The sequence below is a fragment of the Pseudorca crassidens genome, chromosome 19, assembly GCF_039906515.1.
Source record: "Pseudorca crassidens isolate mPseCra1 chromosome 19, mPseCra1.hap1, whole genome shotgun sequence".
Lineage (NCBI taxonomy): Eukaryota > Metazoa > Chordata > Mammalia > Artiodactyla > Delphinidae > Pseudorca > Pseudorca crassidens.
This window is the reverse complement of record NC_090314.1, coordinates 31,520,471-31,534,030: the sequence shown is the minus strand read 5'-3', so window position 1 is coordinate 31,534,030 and position 13,560 is coordinate 31,520,471. Positions and strand designations below refer to the sequence as shown.

Here is a 13,560-nt window from a genome sequence, read left to right as displayed (position 1 = left end):
AGTGACCAGCTTCTGACTTCCTTAATACATCAGATATCTGGCTTGTTTAATAGGGGCAGATATTTGTTAAATGGTTTGTGCAAGCAGCTTTCATGGAAGTTTAGAAGATAAGAACTTGTCAGCATGTTTCAAGTGCTCCAATAATGTGATGCTTCAGGTCTGCTTTTTCTTCTGGAGAATAAATTCAGTAGTTCTCTTCCAAATAGCACACACATTTTCAATTCTCACGTTTGAGTAATTCTAAAATGTTCTAATGAGTGTGAAAACCAAGGTTTGTGTTGCAGGAAGTTAAGTATTTTATCTATTTTTAAATTTATTTGGTTAGGTGAAACTTAGCAAACTTGTGTACCTCCTTTTTTTTTTTTTTTTGAAGGTGGACTATTAACAAGTAATGTCACAAGCGACATAGGGGTTTGGTAAAGGGACCAGAGAGAAGTAAAGGGTCACCTGCATTCTTTCTTTGAATGCTGAGAACTTAGCACTTACGCAATTGTGGTGAGTCAGTGGGGGGGGTTGGACATTTGGAAACAAGTCATGGTTGTACATCTGCTGAACTTAGCAGAAGCACTGAGCAGAAAACAAAGACATAGGTGATTGTCAAGGCTGTCCTTACAGTACATATGTGATCATGTTTGGCTTCCCATTGTTTGACACTGTTAGAAGAGTCCACAATGCCAATCATATGGAGAATTCCTGTTATATAGTATGTGTGCGTGTGAGTCTTACTTTTGAATCGTCTAGAACAAAATATCCTTAAAATACTCAAAGCATGAAAATTGTTGCATTTTTAAGTATACAAACAATATGTTCATAATTGCTGAATATTTTTGTAAATTTATTGAAATGTTTAAAGGAAAACATGCTTGCCTTTCTCATCTCTTCAAGCTTTAAAGCCTGTTTGTGGTTGACACTTGAGATTATGAAAGCAGTTTTTCCCCTCAGATTTGGTTTCTTGCATTCCCTCTCAGAGGAATCACTAAAAAGTGGAAGGCAAAGTGAGGTTTTTCCATGAACTATATCAATCAAAAATATAATGGAGAAAATGCTTCATTAGAGCTTCCCCTAGCAGAATTTTCCTCCTCTCCTCCATAGATCATTATTTAACTCTCTTGTGCCATTTGTAAGTTTTTTGATACAGAAGAGTTATTTTTGGAAGTTCTTATGAATGAAATAAGTGTATGATTATTGAGATAGTTGGTGTTTTGACAAAGATTTATTACAGTAATCCAGAAATAATTATTCTTACCGCCTCAAGTCACATAGAATCCTTATTTCTGACATAATAAATGTCCCAGCCAGATGAAAAATAAAAAAGCAAAAATTATCACTATTACTAACTAGTACTATTTTAATTGAAAAATGACCATTCTGAAGACTCTGGTTCCACACCAGCTCTCTCAGATAAAAGCTGATTTTTTTTTTTCCATATTCCATGTGGTAGGTTGAAAAATGACCTTCCAAGAAGAGATCCACATTCCGATTCCTGGAATGTTACCTTATATGGCAGTTCTTGCAGATGCCATTAAATTCAGGACCTTGAGATGGGGAGATTATCCTGGATCATCTGGGTCGGTTCAAAATGCAATCAAATGTACACTTCTAAGAGTGAGGCAAAAAGAGATTTAACACACACACAGAGGAGAAGGCAATGTGAAGACAGAGCAGAGAGAGATTTGAAGATGCTGGCTTTGAAGATTGAAGAGATGCAAAACACAAGCCAAGGAGTGCCAAGAACCTCCAAAAAAATGAAAGAGACAAGGAATAATGGATTCTCCCTAGAATCTCTAGAGGGAGCACAGCCTTGCCAATACCTTGATTTTGGCTCAGTAATACTGACTTTGGACTTCTGACCTCTAGAACTGTGAGAGAATAAATTTCTGTTGTTTCAAGCCACAGAGTTTGTATTAATTTGTTACAGCAGCTACAAGAAACTAACACACCCACATACTTGAGAGCTGCAGTTTAAGTAGGTGGTTTGTTACCCTGAATGCTACTTCTAAACATATTTTTCCCCTTTATCTACCAGACTTGACCATCAGACACCTCTTCCTTTTACTGTGATCTGGCTATCTCCTGACCACTCCCCGCTCATCAAGGGCTTTAGTGCTCAGCTGGCTTCATTCTCTTCACTCTTACTCTTTCAACCTACTTGGAAATTTCAACAATCCTCTGTTCCTGCAGATTTTTTCTATTCAGTTGAGAGGATGTGCCCTTCACTCCACTCCAGCCATCCACACTTTTATGGTTCTCCCAAAATCTTATCATCACCAATAACCATACACCTTCTGAAATCACAGTTCCAGTCATGCCCCTACCATCCACCACCTCCAGCCCTCCTGGCTCATGGACTCAATTGTCTGCCCCAATCGTCTCTTGACCACACAGGGGCCGCCATTGCACTGACCCTACCACTTATCACTACTCCACACTGCCCACCCCACCCCCCACCCCTGTATGTCCTCATTTACCTCCAGCTTAGAAGCTTTGATCTAGTTTGAGAATCATTTCCTTCCTAACACCCTTATTGGCCCTACCCTTTGTTTCTTCATCTGATTAAGCCTCCAATCTGCTTAACCAAACTATCTACCTACTCTGAGCTAAACATCTTACTTTAAATTCATGATGACTAATCTCAACTCAACACTGTCCAGCACTCCTACCCTACTTCCCTAGGATATTTGTTTCTCTTTCTCCAGCACAAATATTTCAGAACTTCTTGTTTTCAACAGACCACACATCTCCTCACTCAATCTCTGCTGATGACTTTGACTCATTCCTGAGTGAAAAACAAAACAAAACAAAACTCAGGAATCAGATGAAACTAACCTCATCTTCCTACCACTAAAGCCACTCAAAACCCACTTTTCATTCTCTATTGATATGACGGAATAATTGTCCCAGCTCCTAGCTGTGACCCATTCTTCCATGTTTACATGGGATCTCATCCCTGCTCAAGGAATTTGACCCTATAGTTTTCCCTTTTCTCTTGTGTTATCAACTGCCCTTTCACAACTGGACTGTTCCCATTGGCTCACATACATGCTTTAATATCACTCATCTAAAAAAAAAATTTAAAGCAAACACCTGTCTTTCACTCCCACACGGGCCTCCAGCTACTTCATTTCTCTGCAGTCTTTCACACCCAAACCCCTCAAAATTATCTATACTCAGTCTGTATTTTCTTACTTTCTTTTCTCAACCTACCTTTTAGGGTTTCATCCCTCACCCCACCCACCTTCATGAAAAACTCCTTCATTTTTTATCAGGGTCTCAAAACCAATGGTCAATTCCCTATTCTCATATTACCCAATCACTTAGCAGCTTTTAACCCAGTTAGCTACTTCCTTTTTCACACCTACTTTTCCCTGGGTTTCCCTGATACCATGCTCCCCTGGCTTACCTTTTACCTCATTGGCCACTCCTCTGTTTCATTTGTTGGCTCCTTCTTGTCTGCTGAGTCTCTAAATGTTGGAATACTCTGGACCCCATCCTGAGCCTTTCATCTCTTCCCTATCGGCACTTTCTCCCAATCTCATCTTGTCCAGTTCTGTCATTATGAATGCTACCTTTATATTGCTAACTCCAAAATCTGTACCTGCCACACTGATCTTCCCACTAAGATAAAGACCCAGATATCCAGCTACCTCCCCAGCATATCAAATTTAACTAATCCTAAGGAGAGCTCTTTATCCACCCCCCAAATCAGCCATGTGCATGTCACTAAGTGATAACCCCATATATGGTACCCCCCTATACCCAGTTGCTCAGGCCAAAATCCTCTTTCTCTCATGACTTACATCCAATCCTCAGCAAGTGCAACATATATTTCTCAAATCCAAGCCACTTCTTAGCATCTTCATCAACACTCCAGTCCATGCCATCATCACATCTCACCTATACCATTGCAGCTGTCTCCCTTACCCATCTCTTTTCTCCAACTCTTGTCTCTCTGTAACTCATTCTCTGAAGACCAGACATAGAGAGTTTCTCCAAGATTAAGTGTGATCACTGTCACTCTATTTAAATATCTCTGATAGCTTCCTGTGGCAATTAGAATAAAATGCAAATTCTCTAGTATAGCTTACCAAGCCCTCTGTGATCTGACCCTGCATTAATCTACTACAGCTTTGTTACAGAGGTGGAATTTTCTGCTGCCCATTGCGCCTTTTCTCAGGGTTCCTCCTATTTTTTTGCTCTCTTTATTTTTATTTTTTATTATTTTCTTTTTTCCAGCTTTACTGAGATACAATTGACCTATAACGTATGTCAGACCATCACATTGTACACCTTTAACTTGTGAGGAATAGCTGCCCATGATGTAAGGCACCACCATCTCCACCATCCCCTCCTTCTATACTCACTTCCCTTGAATTGAAGATGTTGAGGATAGGAGGACAGCAATAAGTTTCTATGTGTCCTGGGTCTGTGATACAGGGGCAGATGGTGGGTTTGGTTGGACAAATGTCCAACTATCCTTAAACATTCTGTATTTAATTAATGCAAGGCCTGATTATGCCCTGCAGTGAAAACTGTTTAAATACTGCTAAATCTAGCTCCATCTACCTGATGTCATGAGTCTCTCAAATTCTTGTATTGGGTTGTCTTTCAGTCTTATTTTAATACATGTATAATTTACAGGCATGACTCAAGCATGCGAAACCTATTTTCCTTCATTTCTCTGTTAGAAAGATAAATTAATTCAGAAGCCTCCACATCTGCCAATGATAAAAATCCAATCTTGCCAATAAAAAGTAGTTCAACAACTTCTTGTTTAAAGCTTCATCTTTGAGGAAGTAAATCCTTATTCAAGTTCTGGATTCTCCCTTGTCGCCTTCTTCCCACATCCTTTCTGGGAATCATCTAAGTTCCAGGGGTCTCAGGTCCCAGCTTTGAAGAAGGAACATGTGGTCTACATATTTTCATTTGTCTTCAATGTCCCCCACTGACATGTGGCTTGTCCCATCTGTTCTTGGGCATCAGTCTCTGCACCAGCTACTTCACTGCTCCTGTCCAAGCCTCCATTCACACAGCTGGCAGTCTGCTCACTCTGTGCTCTTTGGTAAAACTCTGAACCCTTCAACTGAACATCTCTCAACTCTTCCACCTTAACCGTATTTGTGGGTCTTGGAAACTCTTGGCTATTTTCCTTGCACCATCCTGATATGCCTTCAATTGTAAGGTAGCCCTGGCTTGTCCAGTTAGCCACCTTTTTTGGAAATTGTTCTCTACTATTCCAGCACGCTGCTACTCAGAGTCATATAGGGCATGTGGCCTCTCCAAGAATCTGACAATCTCCCAGAGACATACTATGCAATCAGATCCCAAGACTTTCAGCTTTGGAATTCTCTCTGCGTGAGTCTACAGTCTCTCCACCGAAAGATGGTTTGGGGGAAGGGAAGGGCCTTCACAGGGGCACACTAACATCTACTCTCTTGTTACCTCCCCTTGGAATCCCCCTTTCAACTCTTTATTGCCTTAAAAGTAGAAAAGTTGCTCACATTCTTTACTTTCTCTTTCCTATATTTTGGCCTGAGGTGTAAATCCTAGGTTCTTAGTCTCTTGATACACAAAGCCAATATTTTGTAATTTTAAAAATGGTCTTTGCTCTCCCCACAATGCCTGGCCCTAAGCCTATGGACTTTAGTGTAAATTTACAGAAGTCTACAAAAGAACTCAAGAATGATGAATCTGACTCTTTCAGGATGTATATCTCCTGGGAGTCACTACCTTTAGAAATCCTGGATGATGAAGGGGAGGAGAAATGGGTTCAAATAATTCTTGGGAAGGGGACAGGGAAGAAACAATCTTTAAACACCTTTAAAATACTACCCCCTGTCACACTGCTTTTTTATTTCTTTTGTAGGTCTTTATATTTTTCTGTATCTTCCAAGGAATTTTATTGGGAAGATATAAAAGGCTATATCATGGGCTGCCAAGAAGTTGCTATTTTTAAACTTGTGTTTATTTTTTATGGAAGCAAATTTCACATACAGGAATTCTCTTTCATCTCAGGCATTTTCTTCATGGAGCCATACTTAGCAAAGGAGCCAGGAACCAAAACCAGAGCTAGAAGGGCAAGTACCCAAAGGAAGTAGAGGTAGGTATATCCAAAGTAGAGCTTTGCTTATCTCCCAGTTTGCTCCAAGCCATGCCTAGTTTTATCTAAGCATTAGAGAGATGGTATATTCATTTTCTAGTACTGTTGTAACAAAAATACCACAAACTGGGCCACTTAAAGCAACAGAAATTTATCCTCTCACAGTTGTGGAGACTGGAAGTCTGAAATCAGAGTGTTAGCAGGGTGGGTTCCTTCTAGAGTCTCTGAGGGAGAATCTGTCCTGTACCTTTCTCCTAGCTTCTGGTGGTTGCCAGCAATCCTTGGCATCCCTTGGCTTGTAGCTGCCTCACCCCAATCTCTGTCTCCATCTTCACATGGCCTTCTCCTCCTGTGTATCTCTGTGTCTTCATATATCCTCCTTATAAGGACACCAGTCATTGGATTTAAGGCCCACCCTTATCTACCATGACCTCATCTTAACTAATTACATTTGCAAAGACCTTATTTCCAAAGAAGGTCACATTCTGAGTTTCTAAGAGGATATGAATTTGGAGGGAGACTCTATTCAACCTAGTTCAAGGTGGAAAAAATATCTTGAAGTGTTCTGTGATAATACATGGAAGTATTTTTCCAGAAGGTCCCAGGTGAGCCACATACTAGATTCTGACTGTGAAGTTGAGAGGGGCCATGGGTTGGAGGTAGTTATGTTCTCTGAATGCAAATTTTTAGGTCAGGTAGACTTGAAAATATAGATGGCTAGCATTTGTTTTTTATGATGATTGCCATTCTTGCTTTTCTAACATCTATCACATCTAGACCTCGTTCATCTTCCTCTCTACCTAGTCAATAGCTCCAGGGAAAAAGCACTAGATTAGAATTCAAAACTTTGCTTAAAGTCTTATTTCTATCATTTACCATCTGCTTGGCTCTAAGCAAATCACTTTCCTGAGCTTCTGTGTCCTCAACTGTAAAATAATTAGACTTCCAATGATTCTTTTGTAAGTTTGTGACATTTTTACCTCCAAAGTTATTGAAAATTAAAACTACACTAAGGTTTTTTGGATGCTGTATTTTATTGAAGAAGCAAGGCAGTGTGTAATGTCAGAGATAAACTCCTATGCAGCATAATTAAAATTCAAAAATAGTTTGGAGTTTTAAGAAATAAACTCTAGTTGCCTGGAAATGCATTTACATGGAGCACATATTTATCTGGCATTATTAGGTGACGACTCAGGTCAGCAGACAAAATGGACTAGACTGTGGATAAGTGTGTACACAAATGAGAGCCCAAGGAATATCTATCTGATTAGGTTTCAAATGCCCCAGAGCACATAGCATAGGGTATTCTATGTAGATATTTGATTTATATTTCAAGCAGGAAGAGAGAGGTGGAAGGGTGACGGGGAGAAAGGGAATAAGAATGAGCTAATTAGAACCCCATTGCCTCTCTGAGCTTAGATTTCCTCATTCCTGATGCTCCTGCTGTTCATTAGTGCTCTCTACCTATCATCAGGCACTCAGCGTAGCTTCAGCATTTATCACATCGTCAAGCTCCAAAGCACCGAGCAGGCTGTCACATGGTAAGTGCACAATACATGTTTGTAAATTAGTGAAGGAAAGACTATGTCCGGACTATGTCAAGGGGTTGTTTTGCACTGTAGCTTCTTATTATTACCTCTGTCACCCTCTGCTGCTGATTACAAAGCGCCCTCCCAGCTTGCCTTTGCCAGTTTTTTTCTTTAGTTAGTAGTCTCTGCTTTGGCCACTAGATGGCACAAGAGGAAAGTTCTTTAAAGATCAGGAATGAAGGCAAGGTGCTTTGGAAACGTTGAGCTGCAGTACGAACAAGGCAGCCACCCCCAGGGTTAATTTAACAAATCAGGTAGCCAGCATTTCACCTAACACATTGGAAGGAAGCAAAGCCTCCACAAGGCGGGATTTGAAATGACCTTTGGGCACTGGTAGATACAAAGACAAAAACACTCTCTGCAGAGAGTAATAACCACCTGGTACATACTGCTGCCTTTTAAAGCCTTGCTGTAATCTGGGAGCACTGATGTGACTTACAGAAGCACCCGGCAACTCCACTTGCTGAGATTCGGTGCTCATGAAGAAACTTTCTATTATAAATGAACTTTGTCTTTAGATCTGCCTCCAGGGAGAAAAAGCTGTGGTCATTCCAGCATAAGACCTTCCAACATTTGTGACAGGTGTACGTTTCACTGTAACAATAAATCGGTATTCTGTTTTAAACATCAGTCTCCTATCAGCTTGGTAAATGTGAATTGCAACCAGGAAAAGGACTTTCTCTTGACAAAATGAACTATCTGAGCCTGTTGGACTGGTGTGATGTCTGTGTTGAATGCCTCCTATGACATCTCTTAGTGACACCACTGCTCTGGTGACCCATTTTCTACACACCCTTCTTTCACACATCTGTGGCCATGATTCCCCATCCTGGCTGCATATCAAAATTATCCATGAAGACTGTTACTGATGCAGAGCTGCAGACTCCAGCCCCAAAGATTCTAATTCAATAGATCTGGCGTTGATCCGGGAATCTGTATTCCTAAGAAGCCCAGTTGATTCCAACGAGCCTGGCTCTACACCTATGGTGTTTGAGAACCATTCATCTTTCTAAATATAATTCCACAGCTTAGTCCAGAACCACAGATTCATGGAATATTTTATTTGAAAAAGGTCTCCACATCAATAAGAATGCCTTTTACAACAACCCTGAACCCTCATGTTCCCAGGGAAGGCATCAAGGACTAGACGGGAAGCTAGGCCATTAAAGCTTAACAGCCACAAGAAACTAGCAGACCTCTGGGACCTTTGACCTTTAACCAGGAGTATCAAAAGAATCCCATTAGCTCTTGGAGAAATGGCCCTGTCTGGTCAAAAACGTATACGTGAAGGAATTCCCCAGTGGTCCAGTGGTTAAGACTCCGTACTTCCACTGCAGGGGGCATGGGTTCGATCCCTGGTCAGGGAACTAAGATCCTGCATGCTGTGTGGTGCAGCCAAAATATAAATAAATAACATATATATATATATATATACACACACACACACGCACACACATGAGACCCTGAGACCAAGGGCAGATGCATAATTTGTAAGCCCAGTACAAAATTTAAAATTATTAAAAAATTGAAGATGGAGACGGCAGGACATTAAACTAAGTGTGTGGCCCTTCTGAGCAAGTGGCCCTGTGCAACTGCCCAGATCCCATGCCCGTGAGGTTGGCCCTCTACAGGACTATTGGGACAGACTACCACTGAGGCAGGAAGATGATTATAAATCAAGGGATAGCTGTATTTTTATCTGATCTTCTTTTCAATTTGCTTATTTTCCTGCATCCACACAGCAGCCAAGGTGATCTCTTTAAAGTGCAATCTGTCTTGTCCCTACCCCGGCATTAACTGATCCAGTGGCGCCCATACATCCAGCATCAACTCTAAAGCCCTGAGCAGGGTTAGCACATCCTTTTGCAATTTGACTCCTGCCCACCGCTCTCATGTTATGCTCCCCATTCTTTCTCTATACTACAGTCCACTGCCCTTGTTTCAATTCCTCTAGTTTTCCAGGCTTCTTTCTGCTCAGACCTCTCACGAATGCCCTTCTCTGTGGCTTGAAAAGTCTTCCCCTCCTGTCCTAACCCGGCTAAATTTTGACTATCATTCAGGTCATAGGTTAAATATCTCTTTCTCATGGAAGCTTTCTCTGACCCACCTTGGGACACACTCTCCTATCACCCTCTCCTTGTCTTTATAAATTTATTCCTACTTGTGCTATTATTTGTTTAATGTCTGTCTCCCCCGCTAGACTAAATGCTTCTATCTTTTTATTGTTTGGCACAGTACCTAGAACACAGGAGGTGCTCAAGAAGTATTTTTGAATTAATGAATGAAAAAAACCAACAAAGGCAGAAAGGGTGAAAATGTCAGGCGCTGTGCGTGTTCCTCTTATTAAAGAAACACATCCATTCCCAAAGCCCAAATCACTCCAAAGATGGATACTTGGCATTAAAATCTCCCTTAGAGGGCTTGCCCGGTGGTGCAGTCGTTAAGAATCTGCCTGCCAATGCAGGGGACACGGGTTCGTGCCCTGATCCAGGAAGATCCCACATGCCACGGAGCAACTAAGCCTGAGCCTGCGCTCTAGAGCCCGTGAGCCACAACTACTGAGCCCACGTGCTGCAACTATTGAAGCCCACGCGCCTAGAGCCGGTGCTCCGCAGCAAGAGAAGCCACCACGATGAGAAGCCCGCGCACCGCAACGAAGAGTAGCCCCCACTCACCACAAGTAGAGAAAGCCCACGTGCAGCAATGAAGACCCAACACAGTCAAAGATAAATAAATAAATAAAATAGAAAAATAAAACCCCCAAACCTCCCTTAGATAGAGAAGGAAACAAAAGCAAAAATAAACAAATGGGACCTAATTAAAAGATTTGCATAATAAAGGAAACCATCCGCAAAACAAAAAGACAACCTACTGAATGGGAAAAAATATTTGCAAAGGATATGTCTGATAAAGAAGTAATGTCCAGGGCTTCCCTGGTGGCGCAGTGGTTGAGAGTCCACCTGCCGATACAGGGGACACGGGTTCGTGCCCCGGTCTGGGAAGATCCCACATGCCGCGGAGCGGCTGGGCCCGTGAGCCATGGCCGCTGAGCCTGCGCGTCCGGAGCCTGTGCTCCGCAACGGGAGAGGCCACAACAGTGAGAGGTCCGCATACAGCAAAAAAAAAAAAAAAAAAAAAGGAGTTAATGTCCAAAATATATAAACAGCTCATACAACTCAATATAAAAAAACAAACCACCTGATTAAAAAATGGGCAGAAGACTTGAATAGACATTTTTTCAAAGAAGACATACAGATGGCCAACAGGCACGCGAAAAGATGCTCAACATTGCTAATCATCAGGGAAACCACAAATCAAAACCACAATGAGACAGCATCTCATACAGGTCAGAATGGCTATCATCAAAAAGACCACAAATAAACATTAGCAAGGATGTGGAGAAAAGTGAACCCTTGTGCACCATTGGTGGGGATGTAAACTGGTGCAGCCATTGGAAAAGACTATGGAGATTCTTCAAAAAAACTAAAAATAGAACTACCACATGACCCAGAAATTCCACTCCTGTGTATATATCCAAAGAAAATGAAAACACTAATTTGAAAAGATATATGCACCCCAACGTTCATAGCAGCATTATTTATAATAGCCAAGATATGGAAGCAACCTAAGTGTCCAGCAACAGATGAATGGATAAAGAAGATGTGGTGTATATACACATATTTACATATTGACCATAAAAAAGACGGAAATTTTGTCATTTGCAACAACACAGATGGACCTGAAGAGTATTATGCTTAGTGAAATAAGTCAGAGGAAAACAAATACTGTATATTATCACTTATATGTGGAATCCAAAAAAAAAAAAAAAAAAAACAAATAAATATAACAAAACAAAAACAGACTCACAGATACAGAAAACAAACTCTACCAGTGGGGGGAGGGCAAGGCATAGGTAGGGTATTAAGAGGTACAAACTATTATATATAAAAAGAATAAGATACACAGATATATTGTACAGCACAGGGAATATAGTAAATATTTTATAAAACTTTAAATGGAGTATAATCTATAAAAATATTCAATCACTATGTCGTACACCTGAAACTAATAAAATATTGTATTTAATTTAAAAAATAAAATGAAATAAATAAACTTCCCTTATATAAAGGGTGACCATACTTCACAATTTTTCCAGGACAATCCAGTGTTTAACAGTGTGCTTATTAACAGCACTTACTCTTGTTCACCAAAACTCCGTGTTTGGGCATTGAATTATATGGACCTCCTGCTTACATACCACATTTTGGTAACATGAACCATGTCTCTTTTTCTCTTTCTCTCTCTGTATAGGTGAGTTGATGAGACAGTTTCTGTGCTTTGGTGGCTGCAGTATTAACAGAAGAGCTTAAGTTATTAAACCAGGCAGCTTTAATCTGTGAGGTCTCCTGAAGCAGTGAGGATTAATGTATTTTTATTGCAGAGCCAATGTAGCTATTCCATCGAGCCAGGGTTTGCTTCCAGCAACCACCAAACTGGCCCCACTGCCTTTCTCTAGACCCACTTCCCAACCGTGAGGGATGCGATGGAATTTTACCTGGAGATTGACCCTGTCACCTTGAACCTGATCATCCTAGTTGCGAGCTACGTCATCTTGCTCCTGGTTTTCCTCATCTCCTGCGTGCTGTATGACTGCCGAGGCAAGGACCCCAGTAAGGAGTATGCTCCTGAGGCCACCCTGGACGCTCAGTCCTCCATCCACCTGGTGGTAATGCAGCAAAGTGTTCCGCGGGCCCACTGGGCAAGGGGCCCTGGCCTTCATTTTGGGAATCGTGCTCCACTAGGGAAGAAAAGCACAATGGTGTGAGACTGGCTGAAGGATACTGGGGAGAGAGCACTAGACATTCTGGACAAAACTTTCCCCACATGGCTACAATTCTCTCGGCACATAGGTCCTGCTTGGCTATGTAAGTGGGAGCTCTGCCTTCCTTTCTGCTTTCTTGTCATCCTCCTTGAGGGTGAAGCAACTGTTTAAGGTAAGAAGCCCACGGCGACCTTTGGTCAAGGTCTCCAGATGCAAAATCTCAGCAATACTATTGCTTAGTGAAGCTGGTTACAAGTACATTCCTGATGAAGCTCTCCTTGCAACTTCTAGGAGAGACTGACATTTGAGAAAGGGTTGAAAGAAGAGAGTGCAATGGTATGTGTGTGTGTGTGTGTGTGTGTGTGTGTGGTGAGGAATGAGACTAGCTCAAATCTATCCTATACTTAGCAAATCCTTTCTTTTCAAGGCAACCACTGAACTTTTCCAGACTTAAGATTTTTATTATTTCTATACGTACCATCTCTTCACATTCATTCCTCACTGTGAGTCAATATGGTGAACACAGTAACTGTAGAGCATGGTGGTTTACTGACAAAGCTTGGAGCCTGGGTTCAGACCCTGTCTCCTTCACTTACTGGCTGTGTGACCAGAGCCATTTGTTTGTGCCTCAGGACTAGTGGGAGGACCTCCAGGCTGTTTGGAGTATTTAAATTAGTGAGTTCACTGAAAACACCTGAGACAGTACTTGGCACGTAGGGTTAGCTGTTATGATGAATATTAATATTATTCCCTTTCATATTTCTCATCAAGAAATTTAATCTCCAGTCCTCAAATCTGACCTGGTCCAACGCAAAGTTACTGAGGTCCCATGGCTTGGTGTTTCACTCCCCCCAGCACTACTTGCTGTCTTCCTGTTCCCTTTCTTTGCTGTTACTAGCTATAAATTTGTTTTTCTGCTCATTCATTTATTTTCACAATTTTGAATTAGTATCTCCATTGTGTATGTATGTTTTTTATTAATCCTCCCTGCTCTGAGCTCAGAGCAACTTACATGTTCACTTGGTGATATACTAAACTCCTTCTTCTAATCA

The 13,560-nt window shown here is 41.3% G+C and overlaps 1 protein-coding gene across 1 annotated transcript; it reads left to right on the top strand.

The window, feature by feature from the left end:
- Positions 1-12,229: 12,229 nt before the first annotated feature.
- Positions 12,230-12,511, top strand: SMIM36 (small integral membrane protein 36). Its single transcript, XM_067714944.1, has one exon. The coding sequence runs from the start codon at positions 12,230-12,232 to the stop codon at positions 12,509-12,511; it is 282 nt and encodes a 93-aa protein (XP_067571045.1).
- The last annotated feature ends 1,049 nt before the right edge of the window (positions 12,512-13,560 follow it).

Bases quoted from the DNA above. Each gene is read 5' to 3' on its own strand.
- SMIM36 (XM_067714944.1), top strand. From the start codon at position 12,230: ATGGAATTTTACCTGGAGATTGACCCTGTCACCTTGAACCTGATCATC.